The 26421-nt window shown below is 44.4% G+C and overlaps 1 protein-coding gene across 1 annotated transcript in view; it reads right to left on the bottom strand.

Moving 5' to 3' along the window:
* Positions 1-2727: 2727 nt before the first annotated feature.
* PDGFD (platelet derived growth factor D) overlaps positions 2728-26421 on the bottom strand; it is a 140481-nt gene continuing 116787 nt past the window's right edge. Inside the window, exons 5-7 of the mRNA XM_081197696.1 lie at positions 25542-25740; positions 12082-12296; positions 2728-3189 (exon numbers count right to left, since the gene is read on the bottom strand). Of these exons, the coding sequence (XP_081053822.1) occupies positions 3055-3189; positions 12082-12296; positions 25542-25740 (549 nt within the window). The 3' untranslated portion in view covers positions 2728-3054. The remainder of the gene's footprint in view (positions 3190-12081; positions 12297-25541; positions 25741-26421) is intronic.

The following is a 26421-nucleotide window of genomic DNA, read 5'->3' as shown; positions in this document are numbered from 1 at the left end:
GCTATTGTAAAACCATTCCTTTCGTCCTTAGAGACAGGCACGAAAAAGCAACCCATAAAAATGAAGTGCAGCTTCAGACTGCTGTTAAGTATAAATCCTTGTCTGTGAAATCTTCCACCCTATTTTCCCCATTATATCCACAACCAAGAGTTCATTGCCTTGAACTCCTAAGCTGGCCTACATTTTGCACTGGACAAGTAGCATTGGGTGGGTGGGTGAAATCAAATCAAAAACATGATTGGAAAGGATCCTCTTCCATACCTTAATCAAAGAACTTTCTCATAAGTTCAAAAGCACATTCTCATAATATGTTCAAAAGCTGGCTATGTAATTAGCCTTTAAAAGTATGTTATTTTACCAGGAGGCAGGCAGTAAATGCATATCTATATTCTGTGAAAATAATAAGCATTCCGTATTGCTCAGCAAGAATCAGGTGAGGCTCAAGGCATTAATATGCCTCACCAAAAATTCAATCCCATGATTTTTTTTAAGTGCCAAAAGTTCACACTTGGCCATGGAAGCTACTAGATGCAGTTAACACTATAGTATATAATGAGAAAAGTATGGCATTTTATATGCAACTAAAAGAATACAGACAAGGTAGAACTCAACTCTTGCCCACTGAATACGTACATACGCAGGAAGAGCTGGTTTAGTGTAGTGGCTAAGATACTGAGCTGCGAATCTGAAGATCCCCAGTTTGAATCTCACCTCTGACATTAACTCAAGCCCTAAGTACACTATAGACTTAAAGCAGTAGCATGCCACCTTAAACAGACCTGGCTTTCCACAAAGAATTATGGGAACTGTAGTTTGCTAGGGATGCTGAGAGTTGTTAGGAAGAATCTGGTTGGCCATTGTGAAAACAGGATGCTGGACTAGATGGGCCATTTGTTTGCCCCAGCAGGATCTTCCTATGTTCTTATGTGTAAAGGGGCCCCTGACAGTTAAGTCTAGTCGTGAACAACTCTGGGGTTGCGACGCTCATTTTGCTTTACTGGCCGAGGGAGCTGGTGTTTGTCCATGGACAGTTTTTCCGGGTCTTGTAGCCAGCATGACTAAGCTGCTTCTGGCGAAACCAGAGCAGTGCACAGAAACGCCGTTTACCTTCCCGCCAGAGCGGTACCTATTTATCTACTTGTGCTGGTGTTTTCGAACTGCTAGGTGGACAGGAGCTGGGACCGAGCAATGGGAGCTCACCCCATCGCGGGGATTCGAACCGCAAGCCTTCCGATCAGCAAGTCCTAGGCTCAGTGGTTTAGACCACAGCGCCACCCGCGTCCCTTCAATGTGTGTTCTTAGGGGAAACCTATCCCCCTCCCAGAGAATACAGTTCCCAGAGCCCCTGCAAACAGAGACTGACTGTTAAACCAGCCCAGGAATTGGAGCTCTGGGAGGGGAATTGGGGCCCTTTACAAAGCTCAGCACCTTTAACAAAATACAGTTCCCAGGTTTCTTTGGGGGGTGCTATGACTGTTTAAAGTGGTATGATAGTGCTTTTAATGTATACTGCAGATGGGCCCTCACTTAAATGGCCTTAGTCAAACCACTAAGTGGTTTCTCAGTCTCAGCCTCACCCCCATTTTCAATATGGGGGAGAATAATATTGATTTGCCTTACAAAAGTATAACAGCCTTATGGGGTTGTTGAATAAATTGCTGCTATATAATGTATGTGAAGCACTTTGAACACTTAAAAAAAACACACTATACAAATGATACATATTATCATTAAGGAACCTTCTAAGGTGCTCCACTTTAAACACAGGTGCAGATTAGGGATGAGATGAAGTGGTGAAGAAGGGAAGTTATTTTGCTTTTCCACCCAACCAGGTGAGAAATCTGCATGGAACAGAGGAACCTATCTTGAGACATGCATTCCTCATTGTTAAGGCTATTTGTGTGCTTCTGTCTTTTGACAAAGCATTGTGCTCATGACCTCTGTCTAGGTCTAGAAATGCGTGTGGATTTTGGGATGGGAAGCAATATTCTAGAACCAAATAGAAACAGCTGGAGATTCCCAAACTTCCTTCAGAAACACCATGGAGGATTCCACTAAGCACCACCTTAAGGATGCTGATCACTATCTGTAGAATAAGTGCGGTTCCCGACAATGCAGAAACCATTCATCCCTACACTAAATGTAACTTAAGATGTCTAGCAGCTCTGGGCTACCACATGGCACTCTGGTGTATGTTAGTCCAATCAAAAATAGACTTCATGCATTGCATATGATTCTGTTCATCATAGTCTTTTGGGAATCTGAACCTGTATTTGGAAGGGATCAGGAGGAGCTCTTCAACATAATCCAGAGTACTTTATGAGCAAGCAGAAGGCTATGCACAGGCCGCAGCAATTGCTTACTCTGCTTCTGGCGGTCTCTGTGTTGCAATGGATATATCAAGGCATGTGAAATAATGGGCATGGATATGTATCTTACATTGGTGGATGTGGTCTCCTGCTCCCCCATATAGCACTAATGTTCTGTAATGTATATCCATTATGTCAGATCCATGTGTGGGCAACTGTTTCTTCGTGGTGTACATATGCTGGACTGGGTGACTATTTATAAACTGGGATTAGCTATTTGGAATACATGTATGCCCATAAGATTTTTCCTTATTTACATTTTAAGTGTGCTTAAGTCAATAGGCTGTGTGTGCAAAGGGCTGTGTGCAGCAGCATATGAATACCTGCATGCCTACTCACTGTGTAACACGTAGGTTGATTCTTTTTTTTTAAGCCAACTAGGAAATTCAGCCAAAAGAATTCTGCTATCATGCTCACTGCATGCACTGAAGATTTCAGCTTTTGGCTTCTCTTGTTTTCTACTGCTTAATCCCATATTTGAAGTCAGATACCATAAATCAGTGTTATTAATGATTAGCTGTCATGGCACTTAGTACTTGGAGTTGGGAGGCTGTGGGCGCCTCTACCAGCTACAAGCCAGGCTGTTAGCAAAGTTCAGTGGCTACTGGGCCAACTTCTGCAGACTGCTCCTCCCTCAAGGGAAAGAGGTCCTTTTCAGTTGCAAACGGGGTGGCATGCTCTCTTTTTATCGAGGTGGCCTTGCACTGCAGACACAATCGCAACGCTCATGGTGCTCCAGTTGAATATCGATCAGCGCCATATTGTTCTTGGTTCTGCCCCTCCTCCTGATGTGACCTGCTTCAGGGATGAACCTCAACACCTGGGAAAGAAAATAGACGTTTTGTCAGTGGCACTGGAACACCGGAAGCTGCCTTATGTGGAGTCAGACTATTGGTCCATCTAACTCAGTATTGTCTACACTGACTGCCAGTTGCTTTTGGGAAGCAGTTTCCCCCAGCTCTACCTGGAGACTCCAGGGATTGAACCTGGGAGGTTTTACTTGCAAGGTAGATGCTACATCACTGAGCTACGGTCCTTTCACAATGTGCATGCAAGGCCCTTCCCCAGCCAATGTGGTAGGAAAGGGAATGGTCAAGGTGTGGGCTTGACCAATGTTGTGTTAAGTTTTGTATTTGGCAACACATGAATTATGGTGTTGGAGGAGACTCTAGAGAGTCCCATGGACTGCAAGAAGATCAAGCCTATCCATTCTGAAGGAAATCAGCCCTGAGTGCTCACTGGAAGGACAGATCCTGTAGCTGAGGCTCCAATACTTTGGCCACCTCATGAGAAGAGAAGACTCCCTGGAAAAGACCCTGATGTTGGGAAATATGGAGGGCACAAGGAGAAGGGGACGACAGAGGACGAGATGGTTGGACAGTGTTCTTGAAGCTACCAGCATGAGTTTGACCAAACTGCGGGAGGCAGTGGAAGACAGGAGGGCCTGGTGTGCTCTGGTCCATGGGGTCATGAAGAGTCGGACACAACTAAACAACTAAACAACTGTGAGCTCTCCATGGTGCTGACAAGCTGCCTTTTTGCCCTGCTACTCTGCATCTGATCTGGCAGTGCCTTACTAGATTTGACTGAACTTCCAAGCTAGCCTTGCTGTGATTCTCCTCTTTGGGATGTGGCCTCTGTCCTATGAGCACCAGCTGAGCCCCCCATGTGACCCTAAGCTGGAAGAACACGGGACAGCACTCTTCTTGCTTGTGTTGCATCAAGGTGTTAAAACCTTCCTATATAGGAAGGCTATTGACCTTCAGATGCTGAATTTTATCTTTCGGGGTTTTTTTTAATGATGTCTCTTACTTCAGCTTCCCACCCCCCACCCAATTCTTCTTTCTGTATAATACTGTGGTTTTATTGCATCACTATTTTGAAAGCCACCTTGAAGTATACGACAGGGTATAAATCAGGAGTGTGTACCAACGACAACATTTGGTTTATACCCCAATCTGGCTCTTCAGAAACAGTCCTATTTGGTCTGAAGTGCTTTCGTAGCTACCTGGTTTGGTTCTGGCCTGCAGTCAAATCCCAATATGGAAATTGAACCAATTTAACACCGAGCCAGTGGCAGGCCAAAGAGCAGGGCATATAAAGCAGATCTTAATGCTTGGGAAGGTTCTTGGAGGCAGAGGCAGACCTTCAATATCCTGCCTCTCAGTTGCTTAAGGGTCAATACCAGCACTCTAAATCGGACTCAGAAACAAACTGGTAACCTAAAGTAAATGGTGCAGGATTGTTGTAATACGCACTGACCATCTTGCCCCTTGTAGGCAATTGCATAGGACGCCTGTGTACCAGAGCCCTGGAGTTCCCACATATCCAAGGTGATAGGTGCCTTGGAAGACAGGAAAATTGGCTCCCAGGTGGAGAAATCAAAATTAGAAACTGAACTGTTAGAACCCAATACTAGGAATTTGTCAAGAATGTATAACTTGTTGCTGAAATGGAATACACAAGATGAAACAGTTAAATCAGCTATGATTAAGTGGGCACAGGACATTGGTCATAATATTATGTTTGCGGACTGGGAATGGTTATGGACCACCGGTATAAAATTTACGGCATGTAATGCCTTAAAGGAAAATATTATGAAAATGATTTATAGGTGGTACATGACCCCAGTCAAGCTAGCAAAAATCTATCATTTGCCTGACAATAAGTGTTGGAAGTGTAAAGAAACTGAAGGTACTTTCTATCACCTTTGGTGGACGTGCCCGAAGATTAAGGCTTTCTGGGAAATGATATATAATGAAATGAAAAAAGTACTTAAATGTACCTTCCCTAAGAAACCAGAGGCCTTTCTCTTGGGCATTGTCGGCCAATTGGTGCCAAAGAAAGACAGAACTTTTTTTATGTATGCTACGACAGCAGCAAGAATACTCATCGCAAAGTATTGGAAGACACAAGATCTACCCACCTTGGAAGAATGGCAGATGAAGGTGATAGACTATATGACACTGGCTGAAATGACTGGCAGAATCCGTGACCAGGGGAAAGAGACGGTGGATGAAGATTGGAAGAAATTTAAAATCTATCTTAAGAAATATTACAAAATTGATGAATGCTAAAATGTCGAGGTTTTTAGAAAGAAAAGGAGATTACAGCGACAAAAGATTAAGTAAAAGAAAAGAATAAAGAAGGAACACATTTGATAAAATTAAGTTTAGGATTTGCTGAAATAATTTTGGAAATTGGGATGTAGAAAGGGGAGGTTTGGGGGAGTCCGAGAAGTGAGGTTTATGAAAAAAAGGATATGAAATTATACATGTTTGTTTGTTTCTTTATTTGTTTGTATTGTTCATAAAAATTCTGTAAAATCAATAAAAAAAATATATTTTTTAAAAAAGATAGGTACCTTGGAGTACACTTGGTGCAATGCATGCAGGGATACATGCTATATAGCACGGCTGGGGAGCTTTAGGCCCAGAAGCAAAATACAGCTCTCCAGGCCTCTCTGGCCAGTCCTTGGAACTCTCCCCCAGCAATACTCTTCACCATGCCTCCTTAAATGTTTTTGCCTGGCTTGAAGTTGTCTATGAACTCTGATGATGCCCCTTGCTTGTCTGGACGAAGAATAGAGGCGTGTGTTTATGTGTATGTGTGTAGATGTCTTCAGGTAGAATATACATTGATTGTTGCACCCACTTTTGCATCTGGCACCTCCCAGCGTTAGCCTGTGGGTCCTGACAGGTTGAAGAAGAAGAAGAAGAGGAGGAGGAGGAGGCGGAGGAGGAGGAGGAGTTTGGATTTGATATCCCACTTTATCACTACCCTAAGGAGTCTCAAAGCAGCTAACAATCTCCTTTTCCCTTCCTCCCCACAACAAACACTCTGTGAGGTGAGTGAGGCTGAGAGACTGCAGAGAAGTGTGACTGGCCCAAGGTCACCCAGCAGCTGCATGTGGAGGAGCGGGGAAGCAAACCCAGTTCACCAGATTACAAATCCACCACTCTTAACCACTACACCACACTGGCTCTCAAAGATCAAATGTGGCCCTTGGCTTGAAAAAGCTTCTCCACCCTTGCTCTATAGACACCACCTCTTCCACATGCAGCTTTTTGAGTGGAGAAAATGGATCGTGCTCCAAGCCCTTTCTCAAAATCTAATTAATGTAAAATGCACTTTGAAATTCACCAGCATTGTTCAGTGAACATGGCCTTTTCGAATGAAAGCACATGCAAAGGGATGAGGATCTGCCCAGCATTTAAGCCAGCAGACCTCCTGACAGTTTAGGGATTTTGTCTTCTCTGTATTTTCTGTTAAGAAACATGAGCGCAGTATATGCACTTTGCTGATAACGGGAGAGAAATGAATTGGCAGGCACTTTCCCATCCAAGGCCGGAAAGCAGTGTTTGAACAACACAGAAATTGGGCGGCTTTACTAAGTGATCAAGGGACTGATGCTTAACATTTCAATCCAAGCTTCCATCTAATAGTCTTAGGCTCAGGTTTATTCAGCAGACCTGAAAGGATGAAACAGGCAAGGTCGCCTGCCACAGTCACGGTATATTAAAGGGAACTCTGTGTATTTAAAATAAAAGCTCACATTTGCATGTTGCAGGCACGAGGCTTGCTCAAATATGCAAGCCTACTGAAAGGAAGCTATCTAATATGGAGCCTATTCTTCAACAGGAAACACAACTGGGACCTGCAGCAAAAGGTTGCAGCGTATCCTTCTCACCTCCTAACATGAGTGCTCCTGTTCAGGGTTCCAGCCAGCCAGCCAGCTAGCCAGGTGTCATCTTTCAGGATACTATAAATTGCTAGAGGCTGATGCAGAATATCCTACCCTACCTGTTAGTATTTCACGCCTCTGATGCTGCAGATGAGATTGGTGTAAATCACATACCTGTCTGGGAAGAGCGTGGGAACGCAAGGCAGTCTTGTCTCTTCCACTGTATTATCTATTGTACTGTACTTTTGCTTTTGCTTTTGTCCTGTCTGTTCTCTCGGAGCTGGAGAGAAGGGACGCAATGATTCCTTTGTCTGTATGTAGTGTGTAAATAAATACGTAGATTAGCTTTACAATGTCTCATTCTTCTTGCTGTGTTACGCCAGAAGATTAGTGTGCATATACCAGTTGGTATATGTCGCTGAAGTGCACTGGAGAAGAAGGGGAATGCCTTTTCCAGAGCTGCGCATACTGGAGGATGCTCGGAGTTTGGGGACTGCAGGGGCACCCCAGGGCGTTTTCCCAACATTACCTTCCCAGTTTTCCATTTTCCTTTTCAATGGACTATCAACATTTCGAGGCTACTGAAGATGCTCAGTCCTCATTTGCCCCCTTAGGCTTTCAAATGTTTTTGTTTACTTCTGTAAGCCTCAGAGGTCCACTGAGCAGACTGATACTTTCCTCTTGTTTCCTCCCGTTTTCCACAGGCATCTGGCTGTCCAGAGAACAGGAATGCTGGACTAGGCTGGCCTTTGGCCTGATATAGCAGGCTCTTTTTAGGATCGCCTGTTGTTTTTCAGTGGTCCTATTTGAGATCCACTTCTGGTGGCAATCACAACCAGAGTTTGCTATTAGAGGGATTAGTGAAGCTTGGGCAGATGCTCATAGCATGGAGCGTTGATGTGTTTGTTCATGAATCCTGTTTGCTGTGAGCATCCTAACAACATCGTCCCCAACACACATGTTATTTGAACACCCTAGATATGTACAGATGTAACTTTGAACCACATAATAGCTTTACAAGTGCAAGTTACAGTGAACCCTGGGCTTGTCCACTCTTCCCTCTCCACTGCTCACCTTGAGTGTGGTTTCTGGTCTCTTTCTTGAGTATGTGCTAGAGGAGAACATGGGAGAATGGGATGCACAAGCTTGGGGGGAGGCTAAGGTTGTTTAATATGATATCTGAGTGCACCCCAGATCTGTGCCCTCCATTATGCAGACTCAGAGCCAATTTACCCTTGTTTGACCTCTGTGCAGACAGAGTGTGGCACTCACAGTGCTTCATTGCATCCCTTCTCTCCCCCCCCCCCCGAGCTCTCAAGAAAACTTGGGGAAATCTGGGGAAACAGAGAGAAAATTCTTTCCTGACCTCATATGAGGAAAGAGTAGTTCAGGGACTCTGCTATGTAATTGTTTTGAACATTTACATTGGCTTTACCATCCGTAGGACATTAAGTATGAAGTAAGGATAGGGCTTGACAGAGGATTGGGAAGGAAAAGAAAACTGTGCCGCAGAAAATATTCCTCCCCTCATCCCTTCATATATCAGAGATTGAATCAATCCTGTATACGGAGCCCTGTTAATAAAAAACTAGATGGAAAATGCAACTGTTGAGCCAGATACAGTGTTTATAAGAATGTAAAAGATTATGATGCCCTTATAAAAGTTCTCATAGAATTGACTATATGGGAAAGGCAGGTGAATGTGATGCAGGTCTGAGCTTCCTGCCTTGTAACTTTATTGAAGGGTATCAAGGGGTTGTGTTTGTGACACATTTCCTCAGGTGATAAATGCTCTGGGCTTTTAATGCAACCTGCATCTCACTTCCTGACCTTGTTTGAAATTCAGGTGACTATGGAGTAATCTGGGGTCACTAAACATGCTTGAGAATGAAAAGGCTGAGTAAAATCCTCTCTCTTTTTAAGTTGATGATTAATTTCTCGGCTTTTAACCAATCAATATTTTTTAACCTATGCATCTAAAAAAAGGAGAAAAAAAGGAGCCATTTTCTCTTTAAGAAGGTGGTGCTAGATCAGACCAATAGCCTATCCAGTCCGGCATCCTGTTCTCACGATAACCAACCTAGATGTCTATGCTAGCAGGACCTGAGTGCCACAGAAATCTCCCCTCCTGTGGTTTCCAGCCACTGGCACTCAGAAGCTGTCTGGGGCTGGTGGGAATTAGAGTCTATGACATCTGGACAGACAAAGCATTCCCATCCCTGTAATGGAGGTCTTGATGGTGGGGCACACTTGAAAACCTCTATACAAAGTTACAACCGATAATATTGGTTGGAAAATAAAAAAGTGACAAAAGAAAGTGTTCAGATTAGGCTTCCATTCCAAATTATATCCACGTTGCACTGCATATTTTTACAGTTTTGGATTGTGAACTGCCCTAGGAGAAATATTTTTGAAGGGCAGTACACAAATGTCTTATATAAAATATTCTGCTGTATAACATTGAACGTTTTGTACACGCAATACATTTGCCCATCTGTATGAAGGCCTCTTAATAAGTTATCTTTGCATAGGTAATTTTTTTCTAGGATAGAGTGTCTGGCCACACTATGCATTCAGAGGTGGCACATGTCCCTTGAGAATTGTCCCATTGTGCCTCTTGCTCAGTGTTGGAATTGATCCCAAGAAAGAAAAGGCAGGAATTCCTCTCAGCAGCCCCTCTTGCCCTTGCTGGTACCTTTTTTTAAATCAGAGGAAATAGCTAGATAAATGTGGAACAAAGCTAGGGATGAATGCTTAGCCCTAGGATTCAGAAAAAATCAAGAATTTTTCCTGGGAAGAATGTGCTGGACTAACATCACTCTGGTCTTTCATGTACCCAATATAGATTAAACTTCACAGTGCCTATTAATTCTAATATCCAAATCTATGTTCATTGTACGGTTAATTCATCCCTAAAGGATACATTTACATTTACATTTACAAAAGCCAGGTCATTCGAAGCTCAAGCTAGAACATTGTCCTTAATTAATTCCAGTCTGCGAGATAAAAAGAATGGAAGGAATTAATAGCAATTCCTGTGGTGGACTCGGTGAGCAAATTTCCTCTCCTGCACCACACACACACACACACACAGAGAGAGAGAGAGAGAGAGAGAGAGAGAGAGAGAGAGAGAGAGAGAGAGAGAGAGAGGTTTTCTCACTCGGTGGAACTCAGGTATCTCCCCATTATGCCTACCCAGTGGCCAAATAATCTGTTATCCTGGACCTTTAATATTCACCATAAATCACCACCATTAGATTAATATCTGGGTGCTGCATATGCATCCCCCCAGAAGTAGAGCTGCCCTGTTTTCATTTGATCACACTCAGGATGCAGCTATTTTACAATGCTGCTAAAAAAAAGCCTCCCCTCCACATCCCAGTTCTGTCAACCCATATAGAGATGAGATCTCAGGTGTTTAACTTTCTTAATTAAGAGCATGTGTTATATAAATTTTGAAATCCCACCAATAAGATGTTTAGTAAGGAAGGAGAAGAAGCAGGGAGCAGTTGAATTCAGGCCCCTGAATCCCTTTCAGCAGCTGCTTGGTGAGATCGGTATTTTTAGGGTTGCCATTTTTCAAAAAGGGACGCGGGTGAGTTAAACCACAGAGCCTAGGACTTGCCGATCAGAAGGTCGGCAGTTCGAATCCCCGCAATGGGTGAGCTCCAGTTGCTCGGTCCCTGCTCCTGCCAACCTAGCAGTTCGAAAGCACATCAAACTGCAAGTAGATAAATAGGTACCGCTCCGGCGGGAAGGTAAACGGTGTTTCTGTGTGCTGCTCTGGCTGGCCACATGACCCGGAAGCTGTACGCCGGCTCCCTCGGTCAATAAAGCAAGGTGAGCGCTGCAACCCCAGAGTCGGCCATGACTGGACTTAATGGTCAGGGGTCCCTTTACCTTTATTTCAAAAAGAAAAAAATCCTGAAACCTAGGGCCACATGAGTGCAACCTGGCTGCTGAATCAAACCGGGGAATAAGGCCTGCAATATCCATTAGTGCAGAGGCGGGCAACTTATTTCCACTGAAGGCTGCATTCCCTTGGGGATAATCTGTTGGGAGCCACAAAACAGCAGTGGGTTGGAATAGCGGCAGAAGTATGTGGGGCCACCCCATTGCCTCTCTCTCTACCACCCCCTCCTCTCTCTCTTTCTGCCCTCCATCCCTCCTTCACCACCGCCCAGTTGACGTGTAATGATTAATCATAGGTTGGGTTTGTTCTGCTTTGGTTTGTTCCTTAATGTTCACTGTTTTGCATGAAATAAAGGGTTTTTTTAAAAGGGGGGGAGAAGAATATAGGGTGTGTTTTTGTCATTGGAGTAGTTTAAACACTGAGACCACATCTCTCCTGTAGATGCTCAATAAATCACCTTCCTGGGTCTTGCATTTTGAACTATCGATATCCTCTATTGGGAGAAGCTGAAGAGTAGGGAGAGGAAATAATTGAGCTGGAAAATGTTCATTGCCATGCTCCCCCCCCCCCATTTTGTTATGGTTTGTAGGAATATTTAACTTTATTTAAATGATTGATTGTGTAATGATTTATTAGAAATATTAAAATTACAGTCGTACCTTGGATCCTGGACACCTTGCGAGTTGAACGTTTTGGCTCCCGAATGCCGCAAACCCAGAAGTGAGTGTTCTGGTTTGCCAATGTTCTTTGGAACCCAAACACCCAATGCAACTTCCGCAGCTTCTGATTGGCTACAGGAGCTTCCTGCAGCCAATCAGAAACCGTGCCTTGGTTTCCGAACATTTTTGAAGTCAAACGGACTTCCATTCGACTTCCAAGGTACCACTGTATGTTTATTTTAGAAATTGTAAAGCAGTAATGATAATTGCTGCTGCACTGTTGTAGTAGATTGCATTAAATACCTTCATATATTCTTGTAAAGAATAATAATAAAAACTAAAAATAATAAATTAATAACTAAATCGTGTTACTAAGGAGAAAGTAAACATCTTGTTTTTAAAACACAGATTATCTTGAGCCTAGAAGACTATAGATGTAAGTAAAGACCGATGTACCTCATGATATTTTTTCACCAATTTTCCTGCTGTGCACGTGCAAGATTTCCAGTTGTTGAACCCACAGCCACAATTCCCCCCACAGCGCTGGACCAGAAGGCAGCGTGGAAAGAAAACAACGTTGGTTTGCTTCAGTTCTTCCCTTATGTTGACAGAATAATTCCTTGGAGTGCAGCTGTATCGCTTCACATCGTCATTCAACCTATCCAAGTCAACTGAAATGGAAAAGGAGAGAGAGATGGCATTTGTAAAGAAAACATATTTGTTTAATACATTTCTAACCTGTCCTTCCTCATAAGGTCTCGCGGCAGGCGGGGAGGGGGGACACAATACAAATTGCAATTCCTAATATATATATAGCTCTAAAACCAAAAGGAACAGGTGGTACAAACCTCAAAATCACAACACCCATAAAGCTAATAAAATCTTAGAACTGGCAGCATGCTTCCACGTGTATAATTCACCATTGCACCCAGGTTTTGCTTGCTTGCTTATATCAAACAATACTAGCCTGTTCAGCCTGGACACTGATGTCCAGTTCTGAGGGCCTTCTGGTGGTTCCCTCACTGCGAGAAGTGAGGTTACAGGGAACCAGGCAGAGAGCCTCCTTGGTAGTGGCACCAACCCTGTGGAATGCCCTCCCATCAGATGTCAAGAAAATAAACAACTATCTGACTTTTAGAAGACACCTGAAGGTAGTCCTGTTTAGGGAAGTTTTAAATGTTTGATGTTTTATCACTTTATGATGATGATGATGATGATGATGTTGGGAGCCACCCAGAGTGGCTGGGGAAACCCAGCCAGATGGGCGGGGAATAAATTATAAACAATTACTCTTCTTCTTCTTCTTCTTCTTCTTCTTCTTCTTCTTCTTCTTCTTCTTCTTCTTCTTCTTCCAAATGCTCAAATGTGTTTTTACCTGCTGCCCATAACACAAAGGCCATGCAAAGTGCATTCCACCCATCCCCATTATCGGTATGCATGGATGAATTTGTGGTTTGTGTCACTTTTGCATGCTTTTACCCATAATATCCATTTCTGCTTTAAGCAACCCCTTTTTATAAATCTTCTCAAGTAGTATTTAAATACATATTTTAATGTATATTTTAATACTGTTTAAATGTGTCTTTTTCTCAAAATATGTATCAAAAGGTGTGATTTACCTCAAAGAATGTTTCTCAAGGTACATTTTTCTCAAAATAATTATGTAAAGGTGTGATTTCTCTTAATGAACATATTTTAAGGCAAATATATATTCAAATAGGCGATGTCTCTCAAAGTACTTATTTACATGTGCATTTTATCTCAGGATATGCATTTAATATCTGTTTTATCTCTAAATACATATTTAAATGCATTCATTCAAGATACATATTTTAAAACGGCTGCTAAGAACATTCGGAAAAGTGCAAAATCAACTGTATATAAATTCTGCTTTGTGCATTGTCCATGAGGTGTGGATCATGTCCTTTCATACTGGAATTATGCAAGGATCAAATGCCTCCATCCATCAAAGGGGGCTGGCTGAAGACATTTTGCTGAGGTGAAGTACATGTGCTGAAGGTGACTGCACTGTATGGTAGCAGGCCAACTCCCAGTAGGAAATGGTGGCTCCGGGATTCCTCAAAACCACCATTTCCTGAAGGAATCATGACATCTGTGATTTTCCTAGCAGGCAATGATGGTCCTGAGCTTGCATTTGTTGGTTGGGGAACCAAGGCCTTCCTCCATTCACTGAAAAGTAAGGTTGGAGGAGGGTTTGCTTGCAAAGGGTGGGATAGGGAGAGAACTAGCAAACAGAGGGAGGGGTTAGGAACTGGTGGCCCTCCAAATGTTGTTGAACTAAAACTTCCATCCTCCCACAACGACTAGAACTGATGGGAGTTGGAATCCAATGGGGACCCTGACCCAATTAGGATTCCTAGATGTGTGGAGATGTGTGTATGTTGCTTGCACTTCATTGGTTTGCTGCAGGAAAAGTGGGGGGGGGGGGAAAGTACATTTGCCAAATAAAAAATGGAACTGCATATTCCCCTCTGCAATTGCACTGTGTGTTACTGGCATCCAGTACAGAATACAGTATCCCAAGGAACTCCGTTTTTGTCCTTAAAAAATAAAAAACACCAAGTTTCTAGACCATAAGGCTACAAGATAGCCTTAAAGGTATGGAGGCAATTCCTAGTGGATTTTCAGAAACGTGCTCTTTGCGGGGATGTGCGTGGGTGGTGGAAGGAAGGAAGCTAAATAGGATTTGCAGCGGTCTAGGCATGACATTACAACATGTAGCAATTCCCTATGCATATCTCACTAAGAACATTCACCCCTGTTTCCCCCAAAGTGCCAAAATCTCTACAAAGAAGTATGTATTGCTCGAGATCTAACCACAAAATCAATGGGAGTTACCAGTGCACTCAAGCACTGAAAGCAAAGTCACCCTAGTGTACATAGCAAACCGTGAGGAGAATAGAAAGCTATTGATTTCTTCTCCCAAACAGATGAAACTTAGTGCTCTGTTGTTATTTTTCAGAGCTACTGCATCTCAGGCCTGACCCTTCAAGCTAATCCCACTTAAAAGGAAGAACAGTGCTTTCCAAGCAGCTTCCCCCAAGTTTTTCCCTAAGTGCGGCCATATCTCCTCTTTCCATCACTCCCCATGTCAGCCATCATTGCTATCTGCTTACCCAGATCAAAACAGATTCAGAAGCACCCAGTATCACCACCACCTTGTCTGGATCCAGCACCTGTCCACTCAATCTCAAGCACTAGGCTTCAACCCAGAGGAGGGGACCCATAGCCCTCCAGTTGTTGTTGTTGGACTACGGCTCCCATCACCTCTGTCCATTGATGATGCTGGCTGGGGCTGATGGGAGTTGGATGTTAGGTTTCTGTTATGCCACTGTGCAGTTTTTGGAGTCACAAGACTGTGTTCCAGAATGTCCACAAGACATTCCAGACTGTTGGAAGTCTCACAGGAGACGGACGTTGAAGTTACTGGTTTCCTGTTTCTGTTTCCTGTTGTTTCTGTCTCTCACAGAGAGCAGACACATATTCTTTTCTGTCTTGTGTAGTTAGAAATAAAGTAGCAATGTAGCACATATTTTTGGCTCCTTCTGCTGCTGTCTGAGTATTCTGCGCAATGGAGAGCATGCCTGAAGTCTCATTCAAAGGCTTAGGTCATTAATCACCATCGGAGGAGAGCCTGGATGGGGTTCTGAAGATACGGCCGGAGGTGTGGCCATTACAGCTCGGTCGTATGGAGGCTCCGACATTAGAACCCAACAACATTTGGAGGGCCATAGGTTTCCTTTCTCTCCCTTTCCCTTCCAGTTTTATTTTTCCTCGCATGGAGAAACCTTAGAAGGAACCCAAGTCTTCTCTGAATGATCTCCAAGAAAGCATGGAATTGGAAAATCAGGGCCCATGATTCAATGAGATGGGAGTTTACTCACTGGTAATAGAGACAAAACTGCAACCATAGATTCCAAGCAGTGCTATGGTGTCAAGAAAGCTGTTTTTAAAAGCTTAACTAAAATGAGTTTGCTAAGAGTAAATGAATCATAGAATCATAGAACTGTAGAACTGTACAAGACCCTGAGGCTCATATACCTGTAGTTCAACCCCCTGCAATGTAGGAATCTCAACTAAAGCATCCATGACACATGGCCATCCAACCTCTGCTTAAAAACCTCCAAGGAAGGAGAGTCCACCATCTTCTGAGGGAGTCTGTTCCACTGTCGAACCACTCTAACTTCCAGAAAGTTCTTCCTGAAGCTTAGTCAGAGCCTCCTTTTTTGTAGCTTGAATCCATTGGTTTGGGTCCTGCTTTCTACTGTGGGAATGTTCAGGGTGGCAGGAGAGGATATATTGCTTATTAATATCCTTCCTAACTTGCGCTAGCAAGTTCCTTGACTTAGCAGAGTGCATTCCCCTTTACACAGCAGAAAACTTGTTGCAAACTCGTTTGAGTTCCTTAAGACAATACGCAATTCAGTCTGGCTTGTTCAGATTGAAAGGTGTTCTAATATTTTCCCGTAAGACCCCTTGAATCCCTCCTTAAAGAATAAAGACTCCACAGTCTTATTCATAAGTAACAAAAAGCAAGTTTACTCACAATCAGGCAGAGCACAGTGTGATGCCTGAAGACAGGCTTTAGGCTTAAAGTTTCAAACATATACAAACAGGTTTACCCCATAAGGTAGATTTACCTAGTGACTGCAGGCTAGCAGTCCAACAGTTCACAGGATGAAAGGAAGATGGAAAAGAGAGAGAGTGGCAGCATGCCTTGTCCTTTTATCAGGTCTGGATAGGTCACGCCCACCCACTAGTCACATGCAAGGAAAGGTGCTCCAGGCCAGGAGGAACAGGAAGTTTCGATTGGCTGGACCAACATCCCCTTGCATGTCGACTCTAGGAAAACAAGGAATGTTGTATTTGACTGCTCCCAGTAGATTACATCCCACATCTAGAGCAAATCTCAATGTGTTCTTTTTAGGATATTGCCCCCCGCTTGTGCCAGCTGAAAAAATGTGCGTGTGTGTTCATGTATGTGCAATGTCCTTCAGTTGGACCGTAAATTCAAGATGAAGTGTCTCTGACACAAAGATTGCTTCTTAAAGTGAAAGTTCAAGATGGCTGGGATTGTCAGTGGAATTATAACCAGTCACATGAAGCGAGGGCTGTGGCTCATACAAGCTGGCATGCCAATTACCTCAAAAGAGGAAGGTCAAGTAGTCTAAGCACGATGAAATTACTGCTGTCATAAAGGGGTGCATCTCTGCTGAAATCAATGGAATCGAGCCAGTGATGAATCTGCCTTTGCACAACTCTTCTGACAATTTAATTTTTTAAAAAGAAAGGATTTATGCCACAGAGCTGTCTCTGCGTGTGACCTGCAACAGCTTACCACACAGTGCACATGTGTGTCCTTTTTGCTATTATTATGGGCTGCTTCACACATTGCACACCCACATGAGAAGTACCATCTCTCTGGCTACATACTCACATGCAGATGCAAGTGAGAAACTTTCTAGTTTAATGGGTAGTTATTCCACAGCCATAATATTCTTGGATCTAGAGAATGAAATGCTTTGTTTCTCATTTTCTCCCTCTAAACTTTATTCCATAGTTTTTGTACTTTCCTTTGCAGTTTCAAAAATATGATGGATTTTTTATGTAATGCATATGTGTTTCTCTGGCTGCACCCAGATTGTTGCTTGATAGCTTGAAAAGAGGAATAGAGAAATTCCTGAATGTTACGGTCATCAGTGATAACTTGCCATAAGGTCTACCTTCACTTTTGGTGGCAATATGTTTCTGAATGCTGGTTGATGGGAATCATGGGCTGGAAGAGGTCTGCTGATGATTGTGTACTTCCTAATGTGAGAACAGGATGCTTGACTAGATGGGTCTGTGGTCAGATCCAGCATGGCTCATCACATGCCCTTATGTTCTTTCTCCAAAAATCAACTTTCTGTCAAAATGTACAGCTACAGGGGAATGTTGGGTATTGTCTTGGGTGTTTACATGTTACACTGAACACAGGTGCAAGCTGCCTTTGCACAAGTGTACAAGTGTGAAAGGATATACACTTGTTGATTTGCAAAGGTCATCTATTGTGTGATTGAGCGAGTGGTTGCCGAACAACTCCAGGCACGCCTGGAAGAAGCGGACCATTTGGATCCCTTCCAGTCGGGATTCAGGCCTCATCATGGGACTGAAACTGCCTTGGTCGCACTGGTTGATGATCTCCGGCGGGCTAGGGACAAAGGTGAGAGCTGTTTCCTAGTTCTGCTGGATCTCTCAGCGGCGTTCGATACCATCGACCATAGCATCCTTCTGGACCGTCTTGAGGGGCTGGGAGCTGGGGGCACTGTTATACAGTGGTTCCGCTCCTTCCTCCTGGGCCGTGTTCAGAAAGTGGTGGTGGGGGATGAGTGTTCAGACCCCTGGGCTCTCACTTGTGGGGTGCCTCAGGGTTCTGTCCTCTCCCCCATGCTTTTCAACATCTACATGCGGCCGCTGGGAGAGATCATCAGGAGGTTTGGGCTGGGTGTTCATCAGTATGCGGATGATACCCAGCTCTACCTCTCTTTTAAATCAGAACCAGTGAAGGCGGTGAAGGTCCTGTGTGAGTGTCTGGAGGCGGTTGGAGGATGGATGGCGGCTAACAGATTGAGGTTGAATCCTGACAAGACAGAAGTACTGTTTTTGGGGGACAGGAGGCGGGCAGGTGTGGAGGATTCCCTGGTCCTGAATGGGGTAACTGTGCCCCTGAAGGACCAGGTGCGCAGCCTGGGAGTCATTTTGGACTCACAGCTGTCCATGGAGGCACAGGTCAAATCTGTGTCCAGGGCAGCTGTTTACCAGCTCCATCTGGTACGTAGGCTGAGACCCTATATGCCTGCGGACTGTCTCGCCAGAGTGGTGCATGCTCTGGTTATCTCCCGCTTGGACTACTGCAATGCACTCTACGTGGGGCTACCTTTGAAGGTGACTCGGAAACTACAACTAATCCAGAATGCGGCAGCTAGACTGGTGACTGGGAGCGGCCGCCGAGACCATATAACACCGGTCTTGAAAGACCTGCATTGGCTCCCAGTACGTTTCCGAGCACAATTCAAAGTGTTGGTGCTGACCTTTAAAGCCCTAAACGGCCTCGGTCCAGTATACCTGAAGGAGCGTCTCCACCCCCATCATTCTGCCCGGACGCTGAGGTCCAGCGCCGAGGGCCTTCTGGCGGTTCCCTCATTGCGAGAAGCAAAGCTACAGGGAACCAGGCAGAGGGCCTTCTCGGTAGTGGCGCCCGCCCTGTGGAACGCCCTTCCAGCAGATGTCAAAGCGATAAACAACTACCTGACATTCAGGAGACATCTTAAGGCAGCCCTGTTCAGGGAAGTTTTTAACGTGTGATATTTTATTGTATTTTTGGTTTTTATGGAAGCCGCCCAGAGTGGCTGGGGAGGCCCAGCCAGATGGGCGGGGTATAAATAATAAATTATTATTATTATTATTACAGGCCTCTCCTGACTTGCGCATGTTCTACTCGCGCACGATAACGCATATGCGCGACACCAGGAAATCAATCAATCAATAGAATAATACCAGGAAATGGTGGGAAAGAGCTGCAGAGTCCTTGTGTCTCATGAGGAGACTCTCCCTGGAGCCCAAAGAGGATGTGAGTGAGGGTGGAGGAAGCTCCCAAGAGATCTGAGGTGCAGTGGGACTTTGTCTAGGCTGCTCAGCCTCCCCGCCCAACAGCTGTCATGTGGGGCAGTGAAGTAGCAGCAGTCACTTTCCCACAGAGTCTCCAGTCTCCAGTCAACACCAGAGCTTCAACTCTAGTTGAAGAGAGAGTTGTGTGAAGAGAGAGCGGGAGAGAGTGTGGGAAATAGGAATTGGAGGCTTTTAAGAGAGTGCGCCCCACTTTGTGAAATTTCCCTTATGTGTGCGGGGGCCTCACATGGCCCCTCCTAATAAGTGTTTGGGGGACACACCTGTACACAGGTATACTGATTCTACACTCATTGAATGCTACATGTGAATGACTGCAAGAACGTAGCTCAACTATTGTTTACACAGGTACACAGACTCTACATTTGTTGAATGCTACACTTCTTAGTTCATGCATATGATGCTGTGGAACAACGAACCTGGCTAAGTGGGTCTGCACAGGCTAACTGTGCACCTATGAACTTGCCCCAGAACCCAGTGCAACACAGAGGAGTTGCTCAACAGATATGCCGTAATGGAACGTGTTCGCCAAAGGAGGAACATTTGAAAACAACAGCCTTGGAGTGATGATTAACCATTGTACAAAGGGATCTTTTCAGAACCCAGAATGTGCATTTGCCATGAGCGAGCATGTGTGTGATATCTGTATTCAGCAGTCAATGCATTCTGAATTTACTGGCAGATGGCCCAGAACCCTTCAAAGAGGAGTACATGGAGGATTACAGTTATTTACTGGCGTCTCCTTCCAAACCCTAGAGATACGAGATTCCACTGTTCAATTTTTGTTTAAAGTCTTGACAAATACTTTTCATTAATGATAGATGGATGGGAGATTGGTAAGGACACAGGGAATTCACATGAAATGTGAATGTTCAGTGTGCATTCCACGTACTTTGGAAAGACTCCAAGGTGCAATGTCCCTGTACTTTCACCTTTTTTTGCTCCAACCCCCATAAAAAACCAAATCCGAATGCAGACAGCAACCTCTGTTTAGCTTGTAAACCCATCATAGCAGGCTGATGTTATTTCAAGAATGTCCCACCTGATTAATTTATCTTCTGCAGCTGTTACCTACTATTGTGTGAGTTTTACATACTATGGCATAACATAATGTACAGAGCAGAAATGTGGCTGTTAAGGCCAAATCAATCCCTGTGAGTACAATTCAGATAACACTTGCATCCTCCTGATTTCATTGGAACTTTAATCACACTTAACTCTCTTTGGTCTGAGTACATCTCTTTGATCATTATGGTTCCTACATGCGTTTCTCCTCAATTTGCTATTCAATACATGGAGATTCATACTTGAATGTGTAAAGTGACCCCATTGGGATGTGTTGCATTGGAGGTGATTCGAAAAGCACCCAGTATGCTTCATTCACACATGCATGTTCACCCCTTCCTAATTACAGTGTCTCATGGTGACTTGCTATGGGAACTTGTCCTACTGGCTGACAGGGGCTAGGCCTATACTCTCCAACATTTGTCTGATGAAAATAGGGACACCCTGTTCCATAATAATTATAATTATTTTATTATTTATACCCCACCCATCTGGCTGGGTTGTTCCAGTCACTCTGGATGGCTTCCAACATATAAAGCCCTCATTAAACATTTAAAAAACATCCCTATACAGGGCTACCTTCAGATGTATTCTAAAGATTGTACAGTGGTACCTTCTGGTTACGAATGACGATAACCCGGAAGTAGCTGCTCCTGGTTGCGAACTTTGTCCCAGGATGTGAAAGGAAATCGCGTGCTGGCGGCAGGGGGAGGCCCCATTAGCAAAAGCACACCTCAGGTTAAGAACAGTTTCAGGTTAAGAACGGACCTCCAGAACGAATTAAGTTCTTAACCCGAGGTACCACTGTATAGTAACTTATATCCTTGGCTTGGCACATAACTCCATACCCTCCAACACTTCTCCAGTGACATTCTAAGGTGAAGCGGGACATTCCGGGATCACATCAGAAACCGGGACAGCTTCTATAAATCCCTGGAAAATAGGACACTTGGAGGGTCTGTAGGCCTGTACAACGTAAGGGCTAAAGACCAATGGTGGTCAAGTATCTACTGTCTTCAGAAACATTTAAAGCAAGACGGAGATGGCAGAGTGCCTTGATCACTTCAGGAGCATTGCTTTTCCTCTCCTGGAAGGAGAAGCATGGTGTGGAGTTGGTGTTCTCTTTCCTAACAGGTGAAAGCCTCCCAGAGACACTTTATGATCCATACATGTCTGAGACTCCCTCAGCACCAATCACAGACCACATTAAAGACATGACTGGCCATGAGGGCCATGTTCTACTTCCATTGTCAGAGTCATCATGCCTCCTAACACTAGTTGCTGGGAATCGGAGGTGAGTGGGGTGCTGTTTCACTCATGTCTTGCTTGGGCTTCCTGCAGGTATCAGGGCAGCCACTGTGAGAACAGGTTGGTGAATGGGATGGGCCATTGTTTACACAGAGTCTATGCAGGTAGGCTCCTATGCAAGCATGATATCCAACATATATATGTCAGGCAATGGCTGGCCAATGTGGTCACAATCCTATAGCACATCTATGAACTGAATGTCTCCAAAAGACTTTTGTCAAGATCAGAGTCGTTTGGTGAAACAAAACAAAATACAGGATAATAAGGGGTTGTTGTTTTTGTGTAGTCGTTTAGTCGTGTCCGACTCTTCGTGACCCCATGGACCAGAGCATGCCAGGCACTCCTGTCTTCCACTGCCTCCTGCAATTTGGTCAAACTCATGCTGGTAGCTTCGAGAACACTGTCCAACCATCTCGTCCTCTGTCGTCCCCTTCTCCTTGCACCCTCCATCATTTCCAACATCAGGGTCTTTTCCAAGGAGTCTTCTCTTCTCATGAGGTGGCCAAAGTATTGGAGCCTCAGCTTCACGATCTTTTCCTTCCAGTGAACACTCAGGGCTGATTTCCTTAAGAATGGATAGGTTTGATCTTCTTGCAGTCCATGGGACTCTCAAGAGTCTCCTCCAGCACCATAATTCAAAAGCATCAATTCTTCAGCGATCAGCCTTCTTTATGGTCCAGCTCTCACTTCCATACATCACTACTGGGAAAACCATAGCTTTAACTATATGGACCTTTGTTGGCAAATAACAAGGGGTACCTGCACGAAAATGCTGCAATCTTGAATTCAGGTTCCCAGCAACTCCACTTCTCTTCTCCCTGGTTTTCTGACCCCACAGACTTCATTGACTCATTTTATCTTTTTGTTTGCTTTTAAAAATCAACTGCTCAGGGAGCTTCTCTATTGAGCCATAGGGAAATTTGATGAATTAGTGAGTGATTCCCAACCGATGCACTTCTTGCAACTGGATGCTACTTAAGAAGAAGGCAAGCGGGTGCATGATACAGAATCCTGCGTTTCATTCAATTACAATTAAAATGCTTAACCACCCGGTCTACATAATGAAAATTGGTGAGATGTTGGCAGCCCATAAAAACCACCTGCTCTGACAGGTGCTGACGCCAGATGTTCGTCTAAGTGCAATGGATAAAAATGATTATCCCAGTCCTTAATATACAGCAGGACAGTTAACATGGCGGCAGAGGGCAAGAAGAAGTGGAGTTACTACTGGTAATTAAGGACACCTGTGGCTTATATAAAACAACTGGCTTTAAAGTTCAGCCAAAAAACATTTGTCCTCTGGAGAAATGATTATAGGTGTCCAGATTGTGTTTGGTGAGCTGTTCATAGAATTGTAGAGTTGGAAGGGGCCAAGGCCACCTGGTGGTGGCCATCGTTATATCTTATGGAAACAAATCCCATAATTTAAGTATGTGCTGTGTGAAGTACTTTCTTTTGTCTGTCCTGGACCTTCCAGCATTCAGCTTCATAGTACAACCCTGAGTTCTAGTATTGTGGGAGAGATACATTGACAGTGCAATCCTTAGCGATTTGTGGAGTTAAATGGTGGCCAATAATTCAGAGTCAGGGAAGGAGTGAAGTGGTAGATGATCTGTCAGGCTTTGGGAATCAGGACAAAGCAAAAAGAGTCACTTACCATTTAAGGTAAAGGGACCCCTGACCGTTAGGTCCAGTCGTGGACGACTCTGGGGTTGCAGTGCTCATCTCGCTCTATAGGCCGAGGAAGCCAGCGTTTGTCTGCAGACAGCTTCTGGGTCATGTGGCCAGCATGACTAAGCTGCTTCTGGCAAACCAGAGCAGCGCACGGAAATGCCGTTTACCTTCCCGCTGGAGCGGTACCTATTAATCTACTTGCACTTGACGTGCTTTTGAACTGCTAGGTTGGCAGGAGCTGGGACCGAGCAATGGGAGCTCACCCTGTCATGGGGATTTGAACCTCCAACCTTTTGATTGGCAAGCCCTAAGCTCAGTGGTTTAAACCACAGCGCCACCCGCTTAAAGTCTTAAATGACTACAGCAAAAGAACAAAGCAGCCATTCTCGGAATGAAGGTGTTCCCAATTAAGGTTTCCACCCACTCCCCCCCCCCCATGTCACTTCCGCGCCTTGCAACCTGATCTCACAACCACTGTGCTTCTAGTGTAGCCACCTTATCTGCTCTATGTGACCTTGGGCTGATAAGCTGGACACCTTCCAGTGAGAGAGTCTGTTAGCTCTCTCTCTTCCAGTTCTTCTCCACTTTGCTGTTCACTCCCCAGTTCATCCCAACTTTTGTCTTCAGAACTATGCCCCTCTGCAAACCACTGTTCCAAATCTATACTGCTTCTTCTCCTCCTGGGCAGCTTCAGGATCCTGGTCAGCAGCAGGGGGAGGAGGAGGCTCCCACCATTCCTCATCAGAGCAGTACTCCTCTGCCTGGTCTCTGACATGATCCCTTGAGGAGTTCCAATAGTAGTGTGGAACACTCAAAGGCCTCTGATTCACTCACCCTAAGTGTGTGAGCTGATTCCACTGAGAATCACTGCATTCGATGTGGAGTGTCATGGGAATGCATGCACTGTGGGGCCATTCAGAAATGCAAGTTATCTCTTCATATTGCACCCATCATGGGAAAACCAAGTACATCTGAACCCGGCTCAAAGCAGAAACCTCAAAGTGTCAGAACCAGTGGTGTAGCGTGCGGGGTGGGGCACAGGGGTCATCCCCCCTGGTGCAAAATTGTTAAGGGTGCAAAATTTCAACCCTGGTACTGCCTCAATACAGTTGCGCACTTCCATTGCTGGACTACATTGAAAATGGCTTCTCCATGAGAACCAGAAAGTGACCTCTCCAGAGAACAGAACGGCTTTTCTTATCTCTTACATCCTGCTAATTTTGCCGTTCATTTTAATTATTTCCCCCGAAAAGCTGCTGCAACAGTACAACACAGTTCAGTGCTAAGAAAGCCTGAATCCCATTAAACTTCCCCAGAATGCATTAATGTGCAGTAAAAATGCTGTCTGGTGCTTTCGTTGCTGTTAACCATTACCTAGGTTTACACAACACAGCCATGAAGTCAATGTAATAACTCCCCTGTTAGGAGAATCTCTCAGCTGTTTGCTGAGGATGTTCTCTTGTCAAAGTATATTCTCTGATGAACTGAATTCTCAAGTTGAGACTGAACTCTGCATACCAATTTAAACTGCCATTCCCTAATCTGTTTACAATTTCCTCCTCCTCACACTTCTCTCTCAGATGTGAAGATGAGAGGTCTTGGATCTATCCTCTGAAAACTAAAGAACAAGCATGGCGATCTTTGTCTTCTCTAGATTAGCCATCTTAGAACTCAAAACCTTTCCTATCCAAATTATGTACTTCCTGTATAAAACAACTTCATTACTTTCTTACTCTAAAAGGATCTTTGAGTGCACAATTGCAATGGGTAAAGGCTAGTAAAGGTAAAGGGACCCCTGACCTTTAGGTCCAGTTGTGACCGACTCTGGGGTTGTGGCGTTCATCTCACTTTATTGGCCAAGGGAGCCGGCGTACAGTTTCTGGGTCATGTGGCCAGCATGACTAAGCTGCTTCTGGCGAACCAGAACGCCGTTTACCTTCCCGCTGGAGCGGTACCTATTTCTCTACTTGCACTTTGACGTGCTTTTGAACTGCTAGGTGGGCAGCAGCAGGGACCGAGCAAAGGAAGCTCACCTTATCGCGGGGATTCGAACCGCGACCTTCTGATCGGCAAGTCCTAGGCCCTGTGGTTTAACCCACAGTGCCACCCGGGTAAATGCTACCCTCTAGCAAAATTCACAAGCCGCACTCTACATACCAAAGTTTCAACAGGTTTCTTCCTACCTTTCGATTTCCTTTCATAGAAACTTCTGCCGCGATGTGGGGCAGTGTCTGTGTACAGACTTTCCAGATCTTCTTGCCACGTGTCTGGGTTAAAGTGCTTGAGGAGTTCCTCCACGGTGTCAAATCCAGCAACGGTTTGATCCAGAGCTTCTGCCGTAAGAGTAGCGTCAGTCACTGACGGAGAGTGATAGGAAACGCCCTAAGAGTGACATACAGTGCGGTGTACTTTGAAAAACGCAGGTAGAAAGTGACAAACATCTCAAATAAAACTTTCCCCCAGATCTGGTTCATAGAATGTATTTATACAGGGCTAATATTATGCATTGCAAAAAACAAGGGCTGCATCCTCAATATATGTATGTTTTTTGTGTGTAAATGCAAGCACATATACAGTGGTACCTCGGGTTACATACGCTTCAGGTTACAGACTCTGCTAACCCAGAAATAGTACCTTGGGTTAAGAACTTTGCTTCAGGATGAGAACAGAAATCACATGGCGGCGGTGCAGCGGCAGTGGGAGGTGCTTCAGGTTAAGAACAGTTTCAGGTTAAGAACAGACCTCCGAAACGAATTAAGTACTTAACCCAAGGTACCACTGTAGACACAAGCAAACTCTATCTACTATCTATCTATCTATCTATCTATCTATCTATCTATCTATCTATCTATCATCTATCATCTATCTATCTATCTATCTATCTATCTATCTATCTATCTATCTATCTATCATCTATCTATCTATCTATCTATTTATCTATCATCTATCTATCATTATGGTGCTGGAGTCCCATGGATTGCAAGAAGGTCAAACCTATCCATTCTGAAGATCAAACCTATCCATTCTGAAGGAAATCAGCCCTGAGTGCTCACTGGAGGGCAG

The sequence above is a fragment of the Podarcis bocagei genome (genome assembly GCF_964188305.1).
Source record: "Podarcis bocagei genome assembly, chromosome: 6".
In the NCBI taxonomy this organism is placed as follows: Eukaryota; Metazoa; Chordata; class Lepidosauria; order Squamata; family Lacertidae; genus Podarcis; species Podarcis bocagei.
The sequence above is the reverse complement of the archived record's forward strand: the minus strand, read 5'-3'. Positions and strand labels throughout refer to the sequence as shown.